General features: G+C 40.6%; 1 protein-coding gene across 4 annotated transcripts; it reads left to right on the top strand.

Annotated features, from left to right (window-relative positions):
* The first annotated feature begins 5,854 nt into the window (after positions 1 to 5,854).
* Positions 5,855 to 10,544, top strand: MID1IP1 (MID1 interacting protein 1). Of its 4 annotated transcripts, none has more exons than XM_090264910.1 (2): positions 5,855 to 5,938; positions 8,711 to 10,544. In XM_090264910.1, exon 2 carries the CDS (start codon positions 8,950 to 8,952, stop codon positions 9,499 to 9,501), a length of 552 nt encoding a protein of 183 aa, XP_090121036.1. In that variant the 5' UTR covers positions 5,855 to 5,938; positions 8,711 to 8,949; the 3' UTR covers positions 9,502 to 10,544. The 4 variants fall into 4 exon arrangements, with proteins under 4 accessions (XP_090121036.1, XP_090121034.1, XP_090121035.1 ...); XM_090264908.1 differs by lacking the exon at positions 5,855 to 5,938 and adding an exon at positions 8,169 to 8,453; XM_090264909.1 differs by lacking the exon at positions 5,855 to 5,938 and adding an exon at positions 8,169 to 8,488.
* The last annotated feature ends 12,884 nt before the right edge of the window (positions 10,545 to 23,428 follow it).

The raw sequence follows: 23,428 nt of genomic DNA, 5'->3' as shown, positions 1-23,428 counted from the left end.
CCAGAAATCACAGGGCTGTAGAGGAGCAGAGTCATCTTGGTGATTTGATGTTTTGCCAAAAGAAAAAACAAAACAAAAAAACCTGCACGAGACATGATATGTGAACAGGCACCCTGTTGTGATGAAGCTGCCAACCACCAGGTGCCCATAGCTGTGGCGTTGTGAATAATCCAAATAGTTTCCTTGGAAGAATGTTCAAGCTTAATGAAAAATCTGATGCAGATTCGTTGCTCTACTCACTCAGTCATTTTTAATGTGATGGCCACATGGTACACATGCTCACTGAACGGCATCTACTGCCCCTACTGACTAGTACAATGATGTTGCCATTGTTCACTCCTGTATGCTCCAGTCCACTGTCCTTGGCTGCCAGGTTACATTGATGTCACACATCCTGTTCTCGTTATATTAACAAAGGCTGGACTTTTTCTGGACAGACCTCATACTAGTTTCTAAAAGATTCCTCTCGATTGAGAAAAATATTTTTAAAATTATTAAGATGTTGGGGTCCTCATTTTTTAAATGTCACAGTTTGGTTTTAGACTGCAATAAAAGTTGATCAACTCTGTTATTCTTTATTCTCCCATCTTCCAATTTTGTTGTTTGCATTGTTTTTACATTGTCAGTGTTTAAAATATTTATTCTGTTCTGCAACAATAGTACCTACACTGTTTAATCTTATTTCTATATTTAAATTTATTCAAGCTCACTATGAACCTCTTTGTCAGGGTTTCTCTATTCCTGACTTCTTTATTTTGATTCATTTTTTTGTTAGCAAAATTTTATCACTGAAAAATTTTGTTTCAAGTAAAGCTCTGAGTTCATGTTTGAGAATGTTTAAATGTTATCTTTTTATTTGAGTGATAAAATATTCTCTCTTTGAAGGATTTTATTTATTTATTTTTAGAGAGAGAGGAAGGGAGGGAGAAAAAGAAGGAGAGAAACATCAAATGTGCAAGAGAAACATGCACCGGTTGCCTCTCGCATGCCCACAGCCAGGGGCCTGATCTGCAACCCAGGCATGTACCCTGACTGGGAATTGAACCGGTGATCTTTCAGTTTGTGGGATGACATCCAAGCCACTGAGCCACACCAGTCAAGGCTGATATAATATTCTTGGGTCACTTATTTTTTCTTATAGTTCCATAGTCTGCTGTCATTGAATGCTTCTGTAAAACTAGCTTCATTCTACCCTCTTCTGCTACTAACAACTTTTTTGGTGACTTCTTGCTTGGATACTTGAAGATATTTTTTCTTTTCCTTTGAAGTAAAAAAATGTAACTACCTTGATTTTCAATGTTAACTTTTCTGAATAAATTTACCCAGTACAGTGTGCTTAGTAAATCAGCAGATGAATATGCTTTGTCAAGGAAAATTTCCTATATGTCTGAATTTTTTTCTGTTTCACTTATTGAGATCTTTACTCAACGACATCAGTTATGTGTCTATTGTGTTATCTTTGTCTTGTATATTCAATATATGCTCTCTATTTTCTTTAACTTTGTGCCTTTTCTCTGTGATTATCTGAACCCTTCAATGTATGCCAGTAATTTAACTTTCTGTATTGCCTTTGGTTTCTAGTTCATTTATTAATTCTTTGGTGGTTCATTTTTTTTTCTCACATTTAAACTCTGTTTTATTTAGCTAGGTTTATAAAACAAAATACATGTTCTGTGCATGTTGAGAAAAACTATTCCATATCTCTGATTCTTGTAAGAATACAATATGAGACATTCCATAGGTAAATTTCTGTCAGATATATAAGAAATATGGGTTAATTTGAATTTGCCACATATTGACATTATATTTTGTTTGGGTTTTTTACTTTTTATTTTTTTTTATTATTGATTATATTGTTACAACAGTTCCAATTTTCTCCCCCTTGCTCCCCTCCACCCAGCACCCCCCTCCCCCAGCAATCCCCCCCAAGTCCATACCCCTGGTTCATAAAAATTAACTATCCCCCCCCTCAAATATTAGGACCCTTTGTAATCTTGTAAAGGACAATGGGCGAAGGTCTCAAGCTCCTCTAGCTGCTTCAAGCTGGACATGGTCATCGTCCTACCTACCCTTGGGTCCAGAAAACCCTAATAAGAGTGGGAGTGTGGAGGGGAGGGTGGCCTTCCCATATGAGGAAGGATCGTGCAGACTCCAGGTCAGTTGGCTGTCTCCAGTCAACGGCGTGCTTGGTTTAACAGGCTGGTGTCCTTGTTGTGTTCTGGGGGCAACAGATTTGGCGAAAAGGGTTAAAAGACATCATTCACTCCATAACTACTAGATGACAAAAGGCAGGGATTAATTTTTCAATGTTCCATATAAGGAAAAAAAAAAAAAAAAAAAAAGGGCTTCTTTGTAAGAAGGTGTGCTAGGCACATCTCACCTGTCCAAAACCCTTTGGCCCATTATACTTAGTTTGGGCTGAGGTAAATAGTTTAGGTTTTCCCCCTCTCAGACTTCTGGGCCTTTTCTGTCCAAGCCATTAGGATAGAAAAGAGAAACCAGTTTTAAAGTGAAGCCCACAGACCACCCCATTCTTCACCAACCCAGCCATTTAGTTCAGCCAAATGGTGGTTCGTTTTTGGTTAAAATTTTGTTTCCTTTACTCTGCAATTTCCTTTTTATAATCTTCCTAATGGTTCATTATTTTTTTCTATTCTTACTAATATTTTCTATGGCTGGAAGAACTTGTGCGATCTATTTGCTTCCAGATTTATATCTTTTGCATATTATCTTTTGGGGGTTTTAGTTTGCTATAATATTCTTTTCTTCTTCCTCATGATTGTGAGATTAGCCTAAGTACTCTGTCCAGGCCTAATATGATGTAGGCAAATTCTCAATTCCAGTGCACATTATCTAGGCCCCATTTCCTTTGTTAAAAGAGTATACTATGACATGAAACTATTGAACCTTTCTATTAGATAATATTGTACTTATGATATCATGGCTTCAAAAAATGTTGCATATATACATATATAAAAGTATAAATATACATTATATGTTTATATATAAAATTATATATATAACAATGAAATGTGATATAGATGTAGCTTTATATAGAACTGTATATATTTAAAACCTAAGGTAGGACTTGAACATATAAAATATTAGTAATTTTATCTTTTCTCCCTATGTTAATTTTATCTAATATCAGAATTTAAACCAACCAAATTGACACACAAACATAGGATAAAGTGAGGGAAGAAGACTCTCATCATTCCTTCTGTGCTCTACCCCTGAACTATAGCCCTTTGTTTGTTCCTTCTATGCTAATAGTGCAAGAAGGTCCTGGAATTCTAAGACATTCATGAATAATCAAACTAGAAGCTCTTATATAGTAGATAAGCAGAACAATAATGAGTTTTCCACTTTTCTTGTCTACCATACTCGCATTAAATGCATCATTTTCTATATAGTTTAGAGTTCCCAAAGATGTATAAATGCTGAGAACATAACAAAAAGTAGTCATTAATATTATCAACTTTCTTGTGCTCTACTCTTCCTGAATTTGAGGCTAGAGTTTTTTTTAAATGACATTGTGACAAAATGTTAAGTCTAACATATTCAGACATGCCAGGACCTGAAAGCTTAAGGTTTGAGGCTATCAGACTCATTTCTGACATGTTCTAGGTTTTGGTATCTTTCTATTTTTTCCCAAGTAAGTCTTCAAGAGGGTGTTTCCTATAATGACAATTAAAGTGAGATTACTCTCCCCCATTTTAACTCAAAATATTATGATGTTACTTAAGTGTTTTTGTACCATGTGATAGTTCTTCTGTGGCAGATGACACAAATGCCATACTTCCTGATTCCGTAAGAGGAAAACTGGCTATTAATTTGGGACTTTAGGCAGACACTTAGCAAAGTCCCTCATAATATTCATAATATTCTGTAGTCAAGAAGAAAAATATTAGCTAGATGATTATAAAATTACTGTCATTCATAGCTAGCTGACACAACATACACCAAAAGGTGCTAATTAATCAAGCTGAAGGAGCTCTCCAAATATTCTACAATACTCTGCCATTTGCCCAGTGCTCCTTTTACCTATTATCAATAACTTTGATGAATATATAGAATAGTTATCAGATGTCTGGGTAAGACTCAAATACGTTAGAGCACAGAAATAGAACGTAAATATTGGAACAGGCTGGAGTAATGGGCCAAACTAGTAAGATAAAGTTTATGTAAGATAAAGTTCTGTACTTTGGTGCAGAAAGTTCTGCCCTGCTCATAAATGGTATACACAAAATTTTGTTAACCAGCAACATATAGATGTAAAGAAGTCCATAAATGTTAGGCAGCATTGTAAGAATAAATATTTGTTGGGTGGGAGAAGAAAAATTGCTCTAGCATCAGTAAAGTAGGTCAAATTCCAATTCTGCTACTCTGGCCTCTTAAACTCTGTAAGACTTACTTTCTTCTCAAGGTTGTTGTAAACTTAAAATGTGTTAAAATGTGTGAGTTCCAAACAGTTGTGCGCAGTAAATATGACCTAGGAGTTACCAATTACAATAAAATTGGTAGCCATACCACTCCATTTTTTCCTAGAAAAGATGGTGTTTGGAATGAATTCCAGGTGCCACACTTGCAAACAAACTGGAGCTAATTCCAAAGACAGTGACCAGGATGGATGAGCAAGTCCAAAGAGGAAATGAAGGACTGCTGCAGGAACTGCAGATAACTGACTTGAAAGATAGTGAATTCAAAGGACATGGTATCTACTTTTAAAAATCTGATGGTGTGCTGCATGGCCTTTGGAGAGCTTGAAGGAGGGAGAACTAATAATGAAGAATGAAAATTACAAGAATATGGGCTAGGGTGACCACTTGGTGGGGATGTTGTGAGTGATTTCAGCACAACTGGGTGGTTGGACTACATGGCCTTCAACAAGACAGTCTGATGTAATGTTTATAGGACACTTTGCATGAAGTGGTTCAGTCTAAGCTCTGCCTCAAAGTAATCCAGCTCCACTATCATGGGTTGGGCTGTTTTCTAGCCTTGCAACTATATCTATCACCTTCCCTCCAGCTCTAGGACAAACCTCTTATTTCTGCAATCTGCCTTTTTTGAACAGTTTACAACTGCTCTTTACTTTCCGAATTTCTGGTCATTTAAAATGCCATCTTTTCCCGAAATATCCAAAGGACACAGTATAAGAGGTAATCCGTAGACAGTTTTTTGGAGATGGGCCAGCAAAGCATGATTTCCTGGTTGCTGTAAGAAGGGGAAACGGGAATTAAGAACCAGAACTTAAGAGCGGAGCTTTGTACCAAGAAGTGGAGAGGGTGGCAACCCCAGACAAGTCTTTTCCTGAGAACTTAATCATATTGAGAAGGAAGCAGAGACCCAGCCTTGGGCTCCAGCTGACCTACTCCAAGTACTCAAAAGCTGTTTGCTCAATGCAAGACTGTTTTCCGGAGGCAAAGGAAGGCTGATTAGATCGCTCAGAATCTCCAGGCTGTTCCAGATGGCAACTGGGAAAGCGTTTGGGCAACCAGAGAGATTGCCCATCTTGTTTCCCTCCTAGTGGCCCCAGGGAATCATTTTTTTTTTCCTTTTCTTTCTTTCTCTCTGTCTCCCTTTTCTTTCTTTCTTTCTTTCTTTTTTTTTTTTTTGCTGCTTGTAGGGGAAAATTGGCTACACGCCGGTTGCCAGTGACGCGGCTGCCAGTTCGGCGTGGCTGGGGTGAAAGAGGACGCTTTGGAGGATGGGAGACCAAGCTCCTGACTGGCTAGGGTGCGGAGGCTTATTTGCATAGCGTTGTCTGACGGCACCTGATTGGCTAAAGCCAGAGGGGCGGTGGTGGGGTGATTCCAGGAGCCCAGCAGTTCTGGCCCGGGAACCTTTCCATCCACTCTGGAGTTACCCCAGTAGCCGTAAGTTGTTGTGCTGCCCCGGGGGAGCTGAGGAGGACCGGTTTCGGAAGTTTTGTAAGCAGGTGCATGAGCCATCTTTCTCTTATAGTGTTTAAGAAATGTGAAAGGACAAGAGTGGGAGTCAAGAAACCGGGGGATGGAGAGTGACCTGGAGACCAAGAGCAGGAATGAGGTGGAAACCAAAAAGAAGGCTATAGGGGCTTTCTCCCCAGCAGGGCTTTTTTTTTTTTTTTTTTTTTTTTTGGTGGGATCCCTTTGCTAGATCACTTTGATTTCCATTTCTGGTGAGTTACACACTTTGCTGGAACTGGGAAGAAAAGGGGACAGGATTCTGGCATTTCATTACTCAAATCTGAATACCAAGTCTTCATCCAGAGACATAAGTACTTAAAATATCAACGGGGTCTGTCAATGGGGGGAAAAATATGTTTTAATTAATGAGAAGTTCAGCTACTGGAAACTGGAAATGTGTTTTTCTCTTGCAATGCTTTGTATCTCATTGGACATAAGGATTTAAAATCAACGTGGACTATTTTGTACTCTTGCTGCTTTAGCACATGGGGGAAGGGGCGCGTCTGTGGCTCATCAAACTCATCATAGCCTTTTCCCATATTTTAAAGGTTTCTGATTCTTCCCATAAACACATCTAAGCTATGATGAGGTCCTATAGCAAGTACAATTAATCGTTGTAAAGTGCTTTATAATTTACATATTTTTAAAATCCATTATCTTCAACTAAAAATTTAGTATAGCCCATGGGAGAAGCTCCATTTTACTGATAAGGAACCTAAGGCTGGAAAAGTTTCTGAGTCTCCTTGTGTGCTAAGAGGGAGGGTGAGATTATTTTAATGCTTCAAATTTACATATGCTTTTTGCTCTACATTTTTCTTTTCATTGATCCAAATACCCTGATAGGTTAAGCAGGTAATATTATCCCAATTTTATAGCTAAGAAAGCATGAGCTATAATTTGGAGCTATAAGACCTGGGAAGGAGGCTTCCCTGGACTCGACTTTGTCTCTAGGATCACTGACTTTGTGTCCTGTTGTCTATAGGTGAGTCTTTGTTGCACCAAGTCAGATTTTCATTCAAAAGACAATTAAGAAGATCACTTGCCATGGAAAAAAAAACAACATAAATATAGATTGTAAAGTGAAGGAAACAGGGAAGAAATAAACCTGTATTATTTGCTTTCTGCTTTTGCTACTTTCTGTCCTGCAAGAAAACACTGTACTAAAATCACTCCTGGAACGTTTTAGTTAAAAACTATTTAAAATTAGAAAATTGAGTCTTGTTATTTGTAGGACTGTTGGAGAAGGCTGGCAGATAAAGGGGATAGCAAGGAAAGTGAGATAATAAAACAAAAACAAAAATGAAGACAGGCTATTGGTTTGGAATCCCAAAGTGAAATTTAAGGTGCATGGCTCTTTATAAAGTTAAATCCAGAGATTTGGTACATAGCTTATTAAGGCCCTTTTAAATAACCTTGGTTTTAAGAATTACCTTTGGAAAGGAAAACTTCAAACTCCCTCCACCTCAAAATATTATTGAACACCTTCCTACTTTTCTGTTAAATGATGTAAATCCCAGCACCAGGCCTAACTACTGTCACCCTCTCCTGGCCCTTTGCACCACTGAGTAAAGGGACTTGGACAAAAGTCAGGAATTTAGTTACTTCTTCCCATTGCCACATTAGATTTTTTTTTTTTTTTTTTTAATGTACAGATCAGCCGGTGGGGTCAGTGTTTATCCCAGGCAGCAGCTGTTACAGGCAAGACTAGGAGAAACCTCACTAGGAGGCTCCCCTCCCCCAGCATCTTGCCAAGGCCAAGACCACAGCGGAAGCACTTTTCGTCCACGTGCACCCTACATGCCCAACCACCCTTCTTACATAAGAGTCCCGGGAGAGAGTTGCGGCTGCTGCGGGTCCCTGGTCCCCAATAGCTAATAATAAACCTGGACAGTAGTTTCCGGGCTGCAGCCACTATTGATGCGGGGTTGAGGGGCTCACTTTGCAACCAGAACGCGTGCATTTCTGTCACGCCACCCCGGGAGCGCTGGCAAAGCAAACCAAACCCGGCACTCCAGCCCGCCCTCTTGCAGGCCAGACGCTGGCGCTTTCTTTAACCGCGCACAGCCCGGCCCTCCCCCCAATTGGCCTGCTCTGCTCTCGCCGGTGGGGTGCGGCTGTTCCAGCCCTGCCCCACCACTGTGCCCTCCCTCCACCCTGGTATCAGGCGAGAGGCGGAGCTGGCCTGGCGTGCCCCGCCCCCGCTGTAGAAAGGGCCAGAAGAGTGTTACTCCCGGTCATCCTGGCTCAGGACTTTTATCTCAGCGCTGCAGGGAGGCGGGAGGAGGAGACACCGGGGGTGGCCCAGAGCACCGGCGACACCTTTCTGGGGCACTATAAATTGAGCACCTGGGATGGGTAGGGGGTCAACGCCACCACCACCACTACCACCACCCGAAGTCACAGTCTGGTCTCACTGACCACAGCAGCGCCCACAGGCAGCGTCCACCAGTAGCGAAAACGCTTGAGCTACTTAGCAGCAGGGGATCTCAAGAATCGGAAGAGGAGGTGCGTGTCCCTGCCCCATCTCTGCCGCGCTCAATGTGGGTGTTTAGATTAGGCTTTTCAGGGGAAGACTGGGGTGGGGAGCGCCCCTTCTCTCCGCGGCCCACAGTGGGAGAAGAGGTAGGCTCAGCCCGGCTACGGGGAGCCACCCGGGCGCTGTCCCAAGGGAGCAGTAATCGTGGAGGGAGGTGCGAGACGGCGGAGACGATGGGCACTCTAACAGGATGAATAATCTCTTTCGTCCCTCCTCTACCAACCAGGTCAGGGCTCGACCCACAGACCACGCGCTGCCATCGAGAGCTTCCAGACGCCAAAGCAGGGAGAAGCCTCGCATCCCGCAGGGCTGAGCTGTGAGAGGGCGGAGGAGGAGCCGGGAATCTTGCAGCTTCAGCTATAACCAGGTCCCGGGCGCGAGCTTCCGAAAGCTCCTGAAGGTAGGCATCACCTCGCTCCAGCCAGGTATCCCGCGCTCTCGTGCTTCGGCGTCCGCGTGGCCACCATGATGCAAATCTGCGACACCTACAACCAGAAGCATTCGCTCTTTAATGCCATGAACCGCTTCATCGGTGCTGTGAACAATATGGACCAGACGGTGATGGTGCCCAGCCTGCTGCGTGACGTGCCCCTGGCCGAGCCTGGGCTGGACAACGATGTCGGCGTAGAGGTAAGCGGCAGTAGCGGCTGTCTGGAAGAGCGTGCGACCCCAGCTGCTGGCGCGGGCAGCGCCAACGGCAGCTTTTTCGCGCCCTCCCGGGACATGTACAGCCACTACATGCTGCTCAAGTCCATCCGCAACGACATCGAGTGGGGGGTTCTACACCAGCCTCCACCGCCAGCGGGGAGCGAGGAGAGCAGCACCTGGAAGTCCAAGGACATCCTGGTGGACCTGAGCCACTTGGAGGGCGCAGACGCCGGCGAGGAGGACCTGGAACAGCAGTTTCACTACCACCTGCGCGGGCTGCATACCGTGCTCTCCAAACTCACACGCAAAGCCAACATCCTTACCAACAGATACAAGCAGGAGATAGGCTTCAGCAATTGGGGCCACTGAGGAGGGACGCCCGCGGCTGCCCAGCACCCTTCCCTGCCCCATTTCTCACTCTCTTTCCTGAAAGCTATTTTCTTTTTGGTGTAGGGTGTGATGGGCCAACTGGAAAGTTGGGGGGCCGACTCCCTGAAGGGGATGCGATGCGGCAGTGCTGCATGGAGGAGGGGGCCTCTTTTGGGAGAAGAGAAAAAAAGTGGTGGTGGGAGAAGGGGGTTGCTTAAGGACCTCCTTGCCTCGCGGGACGGTGTGGGAGCTGTGTACTTCCTTGGTGGGAATGGAACTGGGCTGACGCCCTTGCATTTAGCCTGTGCCTTTCCTGGAGTTTCTCTTCTGTTCTTTCCGGAGCAGGAAGGCAGAGAAGGGGCCATGCCAGGGCGCGGCACTGGGTTGCCACACTTGGGAGCTCCGCCCAGAGGAGCTGGGCTCTGGGGAAGGCGGGGCACACAGCAGCCTCCCGCCTCCCCGCTCTTGGGCTGGTGGAGGCCTCAGAGTTGCTAGGATTGCATCATTTTTCCTGTTTGCACTATTTCTTTTTGTAATAGTGGCCCCTTCTTAAGTATTTTGAATCTTCTCCTTGCTCTGAAACTTTGGCGATTTCATTGTGATAAGCGCACAAGCAGCACTGTCTGTGGGTAACCAGTACTACTTTATTAATGATTTTCTGTTACACAGTATAGTTGTCCTGTGGCACACTACCCATGCCTTTCACACCACCCATACCCCCACCCAAGTGCGTATAAATTGGCACCGTACCAGCTTGTACGAAGCTTGCCACTCAGCCAGTGGAAATAATAACATTATTATGAGAAAGTGGACTTGTCTGAAATGGAACCAACTGACATTCTATCAGTGTTGTACATTGAATGATGAAGAGTTCCACTGTTGGTATATGTCTTAAGTTTATTTAAAACTTTTTTAATCCAGATGTAGACTATATTCTAAAAAATAAAAAAAGTTAAATGTGTTAATGAAACTTGACAAAAGTTTGTTACTTTTTAACCCATCAGTGAATGACTTAGTAGTTAAATAAAAATAAATTTAATTGATTTTTTTAGCAAATTTTATTTTCCTTTTGATATTTCAAGATGGTGGATAATCATCTCTGTAAATATGCAGATTCGTTTGGGAAGCTGCTATGGAAAGCTTTTTATTTCTAGTTCAGTACCAAGACCCATACACCTCCTCAACAAAAAGTTTATTAATATTCAAAGTATTTAGAAAAGTACATATATTTTCCAACAAAGTTGACCACCTTATTGGAGTGCTTAATTAACATTTTGATGCTTTTAGGAAACTTGAGCATAAACTTTAGTGTTTTGAGGCATAAAAACTTACTTTAAAGGTGAAAGTTTCTCTTGGCTACTAAGCGGTAAAGAATTAGAAACACCAGCTAATATTAGTGCATACACTTTATTTACAAGTGTTTTATGTTTATCTTAAGAGATACTTAAATGTGTTATAACACATGTTCTGATCTCTTTTCATTAGTTTCCAGTGAAGTGCTAAGGAAGCAATGCTTACAGTTTTTCAGTGAGCCAGTCTGCAATTGTGAACGGGGGATCTGGTCAAGGTTGCAGTAGGGCTCTTAGGAGGGGAATGTTTCTTAGATGCCATTATCATGCTTCCCTGGGATGGTGGGATGGGTGAAATACATTGCTCTGTGTTTTCTTCATTTCATTATTTGTTTAGGGAAAAATACGTGTTAGATCAACTTTAGTTTTTAAATTTGCAGTCATGAGTCATCTCTAAGCTAATAGAGCTTGACCTTAAAATACATATAATGTTGAAGAACAACAATTAAGCAAAAAATAAGTAAAGCAAAAAGGTTTTGTTTGGGCAGTTCAAGTGTATTATCAGCTTTTAGCAGCAGTGAAAAAAAGAGGAAGTGTCAAGACTAGGTGCCAGCTGTTGCTAGAGAAGTTAATCATTAAATACAAAGATAAGCTGGGCAGCACCAAAAGTAAGGTATACAGCTTCTTGCCTTGTATCCCTTTTAAAATATCAAAGTGCAAGCAAAAACAAAGAAACAAACAAAAACAAAATAAACTACAGAGGCCACCAAGAAAGAAATACCAAGACTTTGGAGCCAGAAAGTGTGTTCAAATCCTCTTGTTCTTATTTATTATTTATGAGTATTTAGCATCCAACCTTGTTGCCACAATTGAAATGAGGCATAATAATAATTATGCTTACTTCATGGAGTTTCAGTGAGAATTAAATGAGATGATTTATAGTCTATCTGAGGCTTTGAAGTTTCTTTAGGCACTACTCAAGGGCCTTACATTTCTTTCTTGCTCTAGCTAAATGTTGGTTTATGTCTCCGCTGACCCCCTTGACTTCTCTTGGAATATATGGAGCACAGTACAATTACAGAATGAAACAACAGGTAAACTATTTCCTTTCTCAAAATCGCGAGGAAGAGCCTGAATTAAAACCAAAAATTTGGGGCAGGTAATAGAATTTTATGAGATGCTAACTGCAAGCTGTTTTCAGAATATTCCTGTGGTATGTAGAATACAGAAAAGAATACATGTTAATAGTAAAACTAAACTATAAATAAAAAGTTATCAACATTAACTTTATTTCTGAAAGTGTTACACTATGTAAGAATACTTTTAGATATAGTGGTTTGATTTTGATCTAGAAGTAATAATGATCACTGTTAAAAAGGATTGGATGTTTTAATGAACCAGTAAGGTTTCCTAGACCCAATAAATACTATTGCACTTATAGTAACTACTATTTTATTCAAGAGCAGTTTCTGAAACAAAACAGGACAAACCTACAACAGATTCACCCATTAGAACTTCTCAAGCAATTCAAAATTTTGCTTAACTTTTGAGGTAAAGTGGTAATGGACTTTACATTTTCAGAAGGTTTTTCCTGAGGAAGCTTAAAGTACCTTATAGATTAAAAGGTTACATTGTGTGTCGCAATCTTAAAGAGCTTATAGAGATCCTAGTTGTCTGACAGTGCCCATCCCTGTAACAGTTTCTGACTAAACAGAAGGCACAGATAGATGAACTGGGCAAAAAGAAGCAGCTTAGATTGCAATTGATTACCAAAAGATATTTACATTTGATAAGAATTTTCTATATCTAGACCTCACACCAAAGTCTTTGAAAAGGTCTCTTTTGGCCCCTAAAACAGCTTTCTGCTTTGCTCACATTGGCTTTTTCATCTTTTACATTGATACAGTGTTCCTTAGTGGTCTGGTCTAATTCACTCTTTCTCTGAACCTGAACGTAACTGTTCGAACATCATGGCAGCTGGGGTTATTATTCTTTGGACCAACTTGAAATCTAGTGTAACTAGTTTTTTTAAACAATTAAAAAAAAAGAAAGTTACTATCATTTGCATATGCCTTATCATTTCCCATTATTTTCACTTGCTGAACAAAATCATTTGGGAAAGAGTGTCCCCCCGTCCTCCTCCCCACCTTCCTGCTGCTGTCCCCCTTTCTTCTGTGGTTCTCAAATGTTTTGGACACAGTTCTGGTGGGTAAAGTGCTCAAATTTTACATTATACACTCCTTTTTAAAAAAGAGGGTAACTAGCTTTTAATGGGATATCTAGTATATTTATACCATTACAACCTTGTGTGACGTATTTTGAAGAGTTTTGAATTAAATGACAGAAAGTGTTTTCTTTAAAATTGTGCAGGCAATTTAAAAAATCCTCACCAGAGGATATATTTATTGATTTTAGAGAGAGAATAAAGGACAGAGAGAGAAACATCGATGTGAGAGAGAATGGTTGCCTCCCCTATGAACCCTGACTAGGAATGGAACCTGCAACCAAGTATGTGTCCTGACCAGGAATCGAACCCCCAACCTTTGGGTGAATGGGACAACACTCCAACGAACGGAGCCAACCAGCCAGGGCGAGGCAATTCTTACCCCCAACAAATTTTAAAAATCTAGATCAGGAACTTATGAAAAACTTTTAATCATGTGGACTATTGAATTGATCTCTTTAAATTTAATTATTAGTCTTTAAAATTTCAAACTTTATGTATATATTGTTTTCATTAGTAACATAATTTAAACCTAAAATTATTTTTTCTTTTAAGGTCATCTCCAATTTTTAAAAATAATTCAGGGAAATTTAAAGGTTGTTCATGAGTTACTCTAAACGCTTTATTAGGCCTCCAATTAGTTCATTTGAAATTGTGTAGAACTTTCTGATAAATTGTGGAGATTATAATAGTCTACTACCAATAATCATTTTTTGTATATGGAAGTCAATATCATTCTTTGGCTCCTTCCCTGGCCCTCCCCTCCCCCTACTTTAGAGGGCCCCCATGCTGACTCTTGTAAAGCCTGTGACTCCCCATAGTTCAAGGAGTCCTCAGAACCAAGAGAAGGCCCAGAGCTTGTGCCCCTGCCTCTAGATCGACCACACTTGAGTACTTGGGTCCCCAGAGTTCCCTGACTAAATGGCCCTGAGCCCATTCTAGGGGCTTCATAGGCTTTTTCCCTGAGATTATCCTCTTGATGGTGGACATGCTTGGATGGTGGACAGGGCTTGGACATGGCAAACTGTGTTGTCCAAGGATAAAGCTTGGGTAAGGTGATAAGGGCAGAGAATAGGCTGGAGGGCCTCTTGGGTTTTAGAATTAAGAAACGGTTTGAAAGCCTATAGAAAGGAAACAAGAGGTGAAAGCAGCTCAAGCTTTAAGGTTTCTTCCAGTATTGTCATATGAGGATTCCATGGTTTTTCTCCCTATTTCCCACCGTCCTCAGAAGTCTCCCTGCTTCATTGAAAGGATGTTAATTAATTCATGAAGTATTGGCTAAGGAAAAGGAAAACCACATCTGTACACAGAGCTTTTCCAGCTGTTTGCTATTCAGTGTGCGAATGGTGGCAATGATAGCAAAGACCCAAATGAATACATCTTCCATAAAACCATAAAGACTTCACCTCCTCGAATTTTCTTTCATCCTTTAAAAAAATATATCGTTAGCTGTTTTTTTGGTTTTTTTTTTTAGTGTCAAAAGTCTTGGTCAGGTTGGCGCATAAAAATAATAGTTGTGCATTTTTCTAAAGAAGGCCTCCTAAAACCACAACTACCTCATCAGCCCTTCCTGTTTGGGCATTCTGTTTTTAAGAGGAACATTTTTCGTAACTTTCTACTCTTGTTCTCATATCTCATACCTTATTACTTCTTTGTCTATTATTTCATAACACTTTGCCAAGCAGTTTTAAACATTTATCTGCTGCTGTACCCAACTTCAGTAATCTCAAACTGGTAAGATTTTTAATTGGAGGAAGTTCTTATAATTTAATTAAGAATAGGGTTATAGACAGTCATATTTTGACCTTGAACTGTGTAGAGCAAGTTCTCTCTGACACAGATGTGAAGACCAAGAAAATACTAGCAAAACATAGAGCCCACTTCTTTATTTTAGCAAGTTAAATAAACAACGTCGAGGGTGGGGCATTTTTTAGAATCTATTTTACTTTTCAATACAACTCTTACTAATGTTGATATGTGCACTTTTATCAACCAGCATTCAGTTAACAGAATGAAACTGAACATGATTCATTTGATGTTTCCAGAGATAGATTCTAACTTTGTAGGTTTTTTTCCTTTTGAATACCACACTGCTGAGGTAAAGAATGTTGTAGCTTGTGGGTGAGCTCAACAGGGCCATTAAAACCTGACTACTCTTCCACCATGTTGAAATACCTGACAGAACTTGCTGTGTCCTTAGGTAATGGCATTTTTTTCTTCTTAGCAGAGATCTAATTGTGGAGAGTTCCGGTTTGGTAGTCAAGGAAAGACAAAAAAATGAAAGTACTATATTGGTGGTTCTGACCAAAGTATTTAAAAATTTCCAGCTGATTCCAATATGATATTAATTTTAAGTCCTCCTTTAAAAAAAATGAAACATACACATTGTGAAAGAACACGCATATGTTCTGTAGTAGCCAAACTATGTGTAGAATGCAAGGAGTGTAGTTAGTGTACTTTAGTCATTCAAAACAAGGTGTAGTATTTTGTGGCATGTAATTGTAGCTTGTAGCTTATGGATGCTTTGGGGGTATAATTTAGTTTCTGTTGTGATAAGTACTTGTTGATAATTCCTTCATAGCTTAAATGCTTGGAGGGGGAAGTGCTAGAAATTTAGATATTTAGCTCAGGTGTTGGGGGCTGGGAGGAATCCCTCTTTGGGTTTGGGAGTACAGGAAAAGGCCCAGTCCCTGCAGCTAAATTGAGCCCAAGTGGAAAAGGGGAGGTGCCAAGATTAGCCTGTGTAATTTAGTCTTTCCAAATTTACCAAGTATTACTCCACCATCCCTGGGTCATCGTGATGAGGAAAGTGGTAAAGAAAGGCAAAGTATATTTTGGGACACTCCCACCCATTGGGATTCTGAGGAGTGGGGAAGTAATCATTCTCTTCTGATAGCAGGTTGACCAGAACCTGCCTTTTCCTCTGACTAGAAAGGCAGCAAATACTAGGTTGAAGAGAATGTGATATTACCATTTTTGTCAGTCCGAGATGGTCGAACAATTCCTGATTACAGCAATTAGGTGTTCTTTTTCCCTCACGTTATGAAAGTATTATTTGCCAACTCAGGGTTGGCTTGATTTTTGAGGTACAAGAAGTGTGGGACCAACAAAAGACCAAGGGGGACAATTATGTAAGGGAGACAACCAGAATGGAAGAAAAAGGAGACTGAAAATGAAAACAAGAAATTGAAAACTTACAGAGAAGCTGTGGCAAATTGTATTTTCTATAAAGTTTTTGCCAAGTTATTTCTGGACCTATATGCTCTTCCAAAACACTGCCACCTACTATCAGAGGTAGAATCTTTTTCTCACCTTGATTTTATGTGGGGCTTTTTGCTGCTTTGAGAAAATAAATGTGGCCATCACTTCCAAGACCAGGCCATAAAGAGTGATACATCTTCCTCTTATATGAGACCCACAGCTGTCTCTTAAGATGCTTGCCCTTGGAACCCAGATGCAATGCTGTGAGGAAGTCCAGGCTACATAGACAGGTCATATGTAGTTGTTCCAGCTGATAGCCCCACTGAGGTCTCAGCCAACAGCCAGCCTCAACTCCAAACATGTGAGAGAGCTTTCTATTGATTGTAGGCCACTCCAGCTGACACCAAGTAGAGCAAAGACAAGCTGTTCCCATTGAGACCTGCCCAAATTTCAGAAGTGCGCAAAACTTTTTCATTGTAAGCCACTAAGTAGTTTGTTACACAGTAATAGATTATTAAAAGAGACCTTTCCTCACATTTCAGGAGATTGTGGAACTAAGTGAAGACAATTGAAAGTCGAATGTAATCTATGAAACAAGGTCCATTTTATCATAATTACCTGAGTAACAAACAACTTGTATTAAACCTGAAACTTCTGGGAGCATTCATGTGATGGCTGGTGTAGAAAATAGAAGGATTTGAAGTCATAGATGATTAGGGAGATGTTATAAGTAATATTTCACTGTTCTGCTAAAACTCAGCATCCAGGACGAATAATGGTCCTCCAGAGATATCTGTGTTCCAATCCTTGGAACCTGTGAATATATCACCTTACATGGCAAGGGGTAATTAAGGTTGCAGCTAGAATTAAGGTTGCTAATCACCCTACCTTCAGATGGAGAAATTATCCAGATTATCTGGATGGGCCCAATGTAATCACAAGGGTCTTTAAAAATGGAAGTAGGAGGCAGAAGAGCCAGAGTCAGAGTGACGCAGTATGAGAAAGACTCAATTTGCCTTTGCTGGCTATGAAAATGAAGATGGCCATGAACCAAAAACATAGGCAGCCTCTAGAAGCTGGAAAAGGCAAAAGCTTTGCCAAGACCTTGATTTTAGCCCAGTGAGACACATTTTAGGCTTCTGACTCCCAGAACTGTAAGATAATAATTTTACATTGTTTTAAACCACCAAGTTTGTGGGAATTTGTTGAAGAAGCAATAGGAAACTAAAATATCTGGCCTCACATGTGGCCAGAAAACAAAAAATTTACATACTCTTGGTATTTAATCCATTCATTGCCTTTGGGCTGGCTGAAATGTAGAATTTCAAGAACAACAATTTGTTGAAAACAGTATTAGAAGGTTCTCTTCATCTTTTGTGAAAGAGACTTATTTTTCTTTTAAGCTCTAATCTTGGTGACAGTAGCCCTGCATAAACAGACTCTATTTATGGTGCTGCCATTGTATTACTAAAAGGGCTTGCTTCAAATATAGCAGCATTATTTATTATGTCTTTTGTGGTCAAGAACTTAGACCCACTCTCTTTATTTTCATTTTTAATTCTTCTTTCCCTTCTAAAAATATTTTGTGGCCTTTTCGTATAGCATTTATTTCTGCAGCCCCCATCTCATTATTTTTCTTTGTTTTTTATTGAGGTCTAATTACATGCAATAAAAGTGTACAGATTTTAAGTATATAATTTGTTAAGTTCTCACAAATGCATACACTCATATAATTGACTCTTCAGTAAAGAAGCATTACCCTCACCCTGAAGTTCCTCACATTCCTTTCTCATCATCCTCCTCTCCCCTGCAACTCAGGCAACCACTCTTCTGATTGCTCTCCCCATATATTAGTTATGCCTGTTCTTGAATTTTATATAAATTGAATCAAACAGTATGTACTCTTTTGGGTCTGCTTCTTTCACTCAATATAATATTTCTGAGATTCACCCATGCTCTTGCATATAAGTCAGTAGTTCATTCCTTTTTATTGCTGAGTAGTATTCCATTTTATAAATTGCCAAAATTTATTTACTTCTTTTCCTGTTGATGGACATTAAGCCAGTTGTTTCCATTTTAAAATTTATTTCTTTTAGCTATTATGACTAAAGTTATAAATAACATTCTACGTCAAGCCTTTTTGATAAATAAATAGGAGTGTAATTGCTAGTTTATAAAACAGGTATATGTTTAACTTTATAAGAAAATGCCAAAGAGTTTTCCACAGTGATTATATAATGAGAGATCCAGTTGTATAACCCCATTTGATTAGTACTGCCTTCACTACTGGTACCTAGGACATACTCCTAGCTCTTATTGAATGGTGATAGTGCTGGGATGCTGCATAAAAGCATTTTCAATGGAGAGAAGAATATTAGATGCTATCTTGGTGAACATGAGGGCTATAATGAGAGAGGTGGTTATAGTGAGATGAGGTAGAAGGAAAGGTGGCACTCAGTAATGAAAGTAAGCCTGAATTTAGAGTCAATGAATCTGGATTTAGCCTCAGTTCTGCCAGTCTGTTCTGTGTTTCCTGGGGGAGTTAATTAGGTTCTTGGATTCTTAGTTTTCCCTTTTGCAAAATGAGGATATTACCTCATAGGCTTAATAGTAATAGCAATGAATTATCACTAGGTGCACACTTATTTTGTATACTGCCATCAAAGGAAGAAGGAAATTATTATTACTATGACTGGTATAAACCTCATACATTATCTCATCTTTCCTCACATGGAGCTTATAAAGCAAGTATTAATTTTATTCTCATTTTAAAGATGAGTAAATTGTGTCAAAAGACTGCTTGTTGGTCTCAATCTGTTCTCCCCTTATTCCTTCAATTTTTAGCTGGGAACTTGGTTACCGCAAATAAAAGCTACACTTCTCAGGTTCTCCTGCAGGTAGGGACACAGTTTTAAACAATGAGCTGAAGGCAGAAGTGTTATATGTATATGATTTCCAGGAGGTATCTTTAAAGGATGGGAAAGTAACTTTGTTCCTTTTGCCTTCTTGTTGAATGGAATGACACTGGAAGGCTGGCGTTTCAGCAGCCATATTGGATAATGAGGTGGCAGCAATGTGTTGAGAACAGCAGAGCAACAGGAGAAAGGGAATCTGGGTGTCTGATTGCCACGAATGCCTTACCTCTGGACTTTGTTTTCAAAAGCCAGAAATAAACTGCTGTCTTGTTTAAGCTGCTATGGCCAATTCCAAAAGCCAAAAATAAACTGCTCTCTTGTTTAAGCCACTATGGCTATTTCTGTTGCTCTTGGCCGAATCTAATCCTAATATTAAAATAAGGATTTAAAGAAGTTGTTATAAGGAAAACTGAGTCTTCAAGATATTACAAAAATTCAATTATAATGTGTAAAATCTTGGAGTGTTTGTGAGTTGTTAATTAGATATGAGGGCCAGGGAAAGAAGAAAAAGGAAACTTGAGGAAGAACCTTCTTTTTTTCACCTGACTTGTTATTTTAGGTTTTATAAGACAATGCAACCAAATGCTGAATTATTCTGACTAATGATTTAATCTGCAAAATTTTCAGATCTTTTTTTTTTCTTTCTCTTCTTTCATTTACTTCTCTGTTTATTAGTATATGCACTGATGAGAATTCACATTGGAAGCTCTAGATTCTTACTAAAAACTGTCACAAAGGCTTCTAAAAAACATAAATTCAAACTTGAAGCAATCATTCCCTAATTGGGGGTGACTGAGGGTGGGAAGGCAGCTAAGGAACTGGAATTGTTCCCACACCTTTCCAGGATGATGTTGGAAGGCAGAAAAAAACAGGAAGTGGGATGTGATGAGGGGATTAGCTGGGAGAGAATCTCCAAAACAGTTTGCACCTGCTTAACACAAACTGAAGGCACAAAGTTCTAAACAAAGAACCAACCGTTTTCTCCTTTCTTTCCTCTTTCTCTTTTTCCATCTGTGTCAAGGTGAAATGGGGCACAGAGCAGGGGAGGGATCCCCAAAGTCCCAACAGCACAACGTTAGGGGTGGGGGAAGAGGATGGAGCTAAGACAGCTATTAAGGCACTTTGTGTATTTATGGCAAGCTGGTAGCTAGATAATAGCTGTGCTACTGCCACAGGGCTAAAGGTGTACTGACTTTCAGGATGTAAAGGGAAGGGCAGGCAGCCTTGAGAGAAGGAGCTTGTGAGAGAAGCATGATGGAGGGGGGGCATTAAGGAGGAGTAGATTGGAAAAGCACGATGGAGGGTGCCAATATGTGGGAAGGAGCATGTTGTAGCAGCCATGTGAGAAGCAGCAAGCAGTTCTGCAGTTTGTAGTCAGGATCTGGCCAGGCGGCCTGGGCTAGTAAGAGAGCAGGCACATTGCTGCTCTGATTGTGCCTTCTCTAGCTGACTCAGAAGCCACTGAGGACTCTGTCTTGCAGACCCAGACTCTACCTGGACTCTTAGAACTCGGGACATAAAGAAAGGACACTCTCTTAGGACATGTGCCTTTCCTGGACTTCACCACGATCTAGTGTGAATATGGCACACACTTTCCTGGACTATTATATGGGTTACATCATACCCCAGAGCCTGAAGGAGAGAGCTGACAGATAAGGGATGGGGAACTATTGGGCTTGGTTTTGGTTTACAGACTTTTTGGGAGCAAGGGAAGTGCTGGGTGTTGTGAGAGAACAGAGCTCCAAGATGAAGTGCTCCCAGTGCGCCCAAAATTGAAATATTGTAAATAAAGACCTGTTTTTCTCAATAGTAACTGTTGGGTCATACATCAAGTCACCATGTAAATGAGCCCTGCTTTACTCGGTAACAGTTTAAGGTGCACTGGAATCAAATACAAGAGCTCATATGTGGTTCTGTGAGAAATGCTCACAATAAAACACCAGGACACAAGACTTGAGCAGCAAAGCAAGGTGTTTATTCACGAGTCTCCAGTGTCTGGCACACGGCCAGCCAGGAGCATGTGTGCACAAAGTGGACAAAAAAAAACTGGTTTTATACTAATGCAGTTAGCTTCCCCTCCCTAATGCGATTACCTCCCCCTCCCCTCTCCTTCTCCCCCATTTCTCCATTACTGGTTAATATGGGTTCACAATTTAACGCGATTAACTACTTAACTCAGGGTGTGATTAAGGGTAACCTAGTTATAGATCTATCTCCAACTTATTTGCAAAGTTATCTAGCTACATCTTCCCATTTCCCTCTTTGGTGATGACAATCTTCCTCTTTTTGATCCTAGAGATATGTGTGAGGAGCTGTGGAATGTCATTCCCTCGCCCCTTTTCTGTGATTCATCTGTTAATTATCTCCTACTGGTTTGAGAGTCACTGGCTTGCTTCTTTATCCCTAACATTCCCCCTGTCTCTTTTGGTAAATTGACTACTCAAACCTCTAATTTGTCCCTTCAAAACTCATGAGGATTCCTTGATTCTCTGCCTCATAGCAAGGATTTTCTTCAGCCTCCAGGAGGGAGGAGATTTTATGTTGGTAAATTACTGGCATCTGTTTAGTTAGTGCAGCCTCAATTATGTAATCTCTTAACTAAACTCTGAGGCAGGGAATACTACAGCAGCCAAAAGCAGTAAGGACACCTACTACTACTATGAGGGAGACAAGAGCTGATGTGATCATTCCTTTCCAATTGCCAAACCAGTTTTCTAACCATCCTGTTATAGGATTGTCGATGCCTGAGTTTTCTGCTAGTTCATTTGCTAGGGTGGTCAGCCCCTGTAGAGCCTTAGTGATAGTCCCATCAGGAGATGTATTATTAGGGATAAAAGTGCAACACTGTCCCCAAAGCATTACACATACATCTCCTTTTTCTGCTAACATCATATCCAGTGCCATCCTATTCTCCCAGGTCATTCGACGGGTGGCACCTGTTTAGCTATTTCTTCTATAACATCCTTGGTATAATTAATAAATCTTTGCTGATTATAATAAATATGGTTTACACAATCAACATTCTTATTAATTGTTGACCACCAGAAGAGGACTGACTCAAACAAACCCTGCTGCTATTTGATTCCTAGCCTTAAATTCATCTGGAACTCCTTTAGGGACCCCAATGGCATTGATATAGGTGTGAGGATCAAATGATCCACAGGGGCTGTTGACCTCTTTTTCATCACCATTTTATAGTCAAACTCCCTCCCATCTCCTTGGGGTCTTGGAAGAACCAAAGTCATTTGTATAACTAAGATACTAGCTACCAGCCATAGCTATACAAAGGCATCTTGAAAGCTGTCCTCTTGCCCCACCCTCCAACTGCAGGCTCTGGGGAATTTTTTGGGGACTTTAGTCTGTAACAATTCCCCCTCTCAGACTTAAGACCCTTTATAGTCTTATAAAGGACAATGGGTGAAGGTCTTATGCTCCTCTAGCTGCTTCAAGCTGGACATGGCTGTTGTGCTACCTACCCTTGGGTTTAGAAATCCCTAAAAGAGTAGAAGTGAGGAGGAGAGGGTGGCCTTCCCACATGGGGAAGGATTTTGTAAAGTCCAGGTCAGTTGGCTGTCCCCAGGCAGCGGCATGCTCAGTTTCCAAGGGCTGGCACTGCTGAAGGAACTGGGATCTTTGTCGTATTCTGGGGGCAACAGATTTGGCAACAGGGTTAAAAGGCATAATTAAAAGTATAACCACTAGATGACAATAAGCAGGGATAAAACGTTTAATGTTCCACATCAGGAAAAAAATTGGCATTTTTGGCGGAAGTTGTGTAAGGCATGTCACACCTGTTCAAAGCCCTTTTGCCCACCAAACTTAGTTTGGGCCAAAGGGAATATTGTATGGTTTCCCCTTTCTCAGACCTCTAGGCCCCTTCTATCCAAGCTATGGGACAGAAAAAGAGAAACCAGTTTTAAAGTGAAGTTCACAGACTGCCACACACTTTACCAACCCAACCACTTAGTTCAGCCAAACCATTTAGTCTCAGGAGACAATGAAGCAGATGGGCTTCTTAAGTGATGCCTATAGGCACAGACAATTACTCAGGTAATGAGATTATAGGCTTATGCCCTATGCAAACAGAAGGAAGAATATACATGTTAATTCACACAACATAACCCACAAACCAGCCTCTAAATCTGTAAGACTGTGGAGACATCCATCCTCAGGACCTTTGCTGGAATGATATTTAACAGTGGCAATTTGATAGGTCCTCCTTGCCTGTAGATTGAACATTTTTGATGATGTTACAAACCTAGTTTTAAATTCTAAATGAAAACAAAATTTTAAAGACA

The sequence above is a fragment of the Furipterus horrens genome, unplaced genomic scaffold (genome assembly GCF_987537825.1).
Source record: "Furipterus horrens unplaced genomic scaffold, mFurHor1.1.pri manual_scaffold_17, whole genome shotgun sequence".
Taxonomy (NCBI): domain Eukaryota; kingdom Metazoa; phylum Chordata; class Mammalia; order Chiroptera; family Furipteridae; genus Furipterus; species Furipterus horrens.
This window is presented reverse-complemented; position numbering and strand designations above follow the sequence as displayed.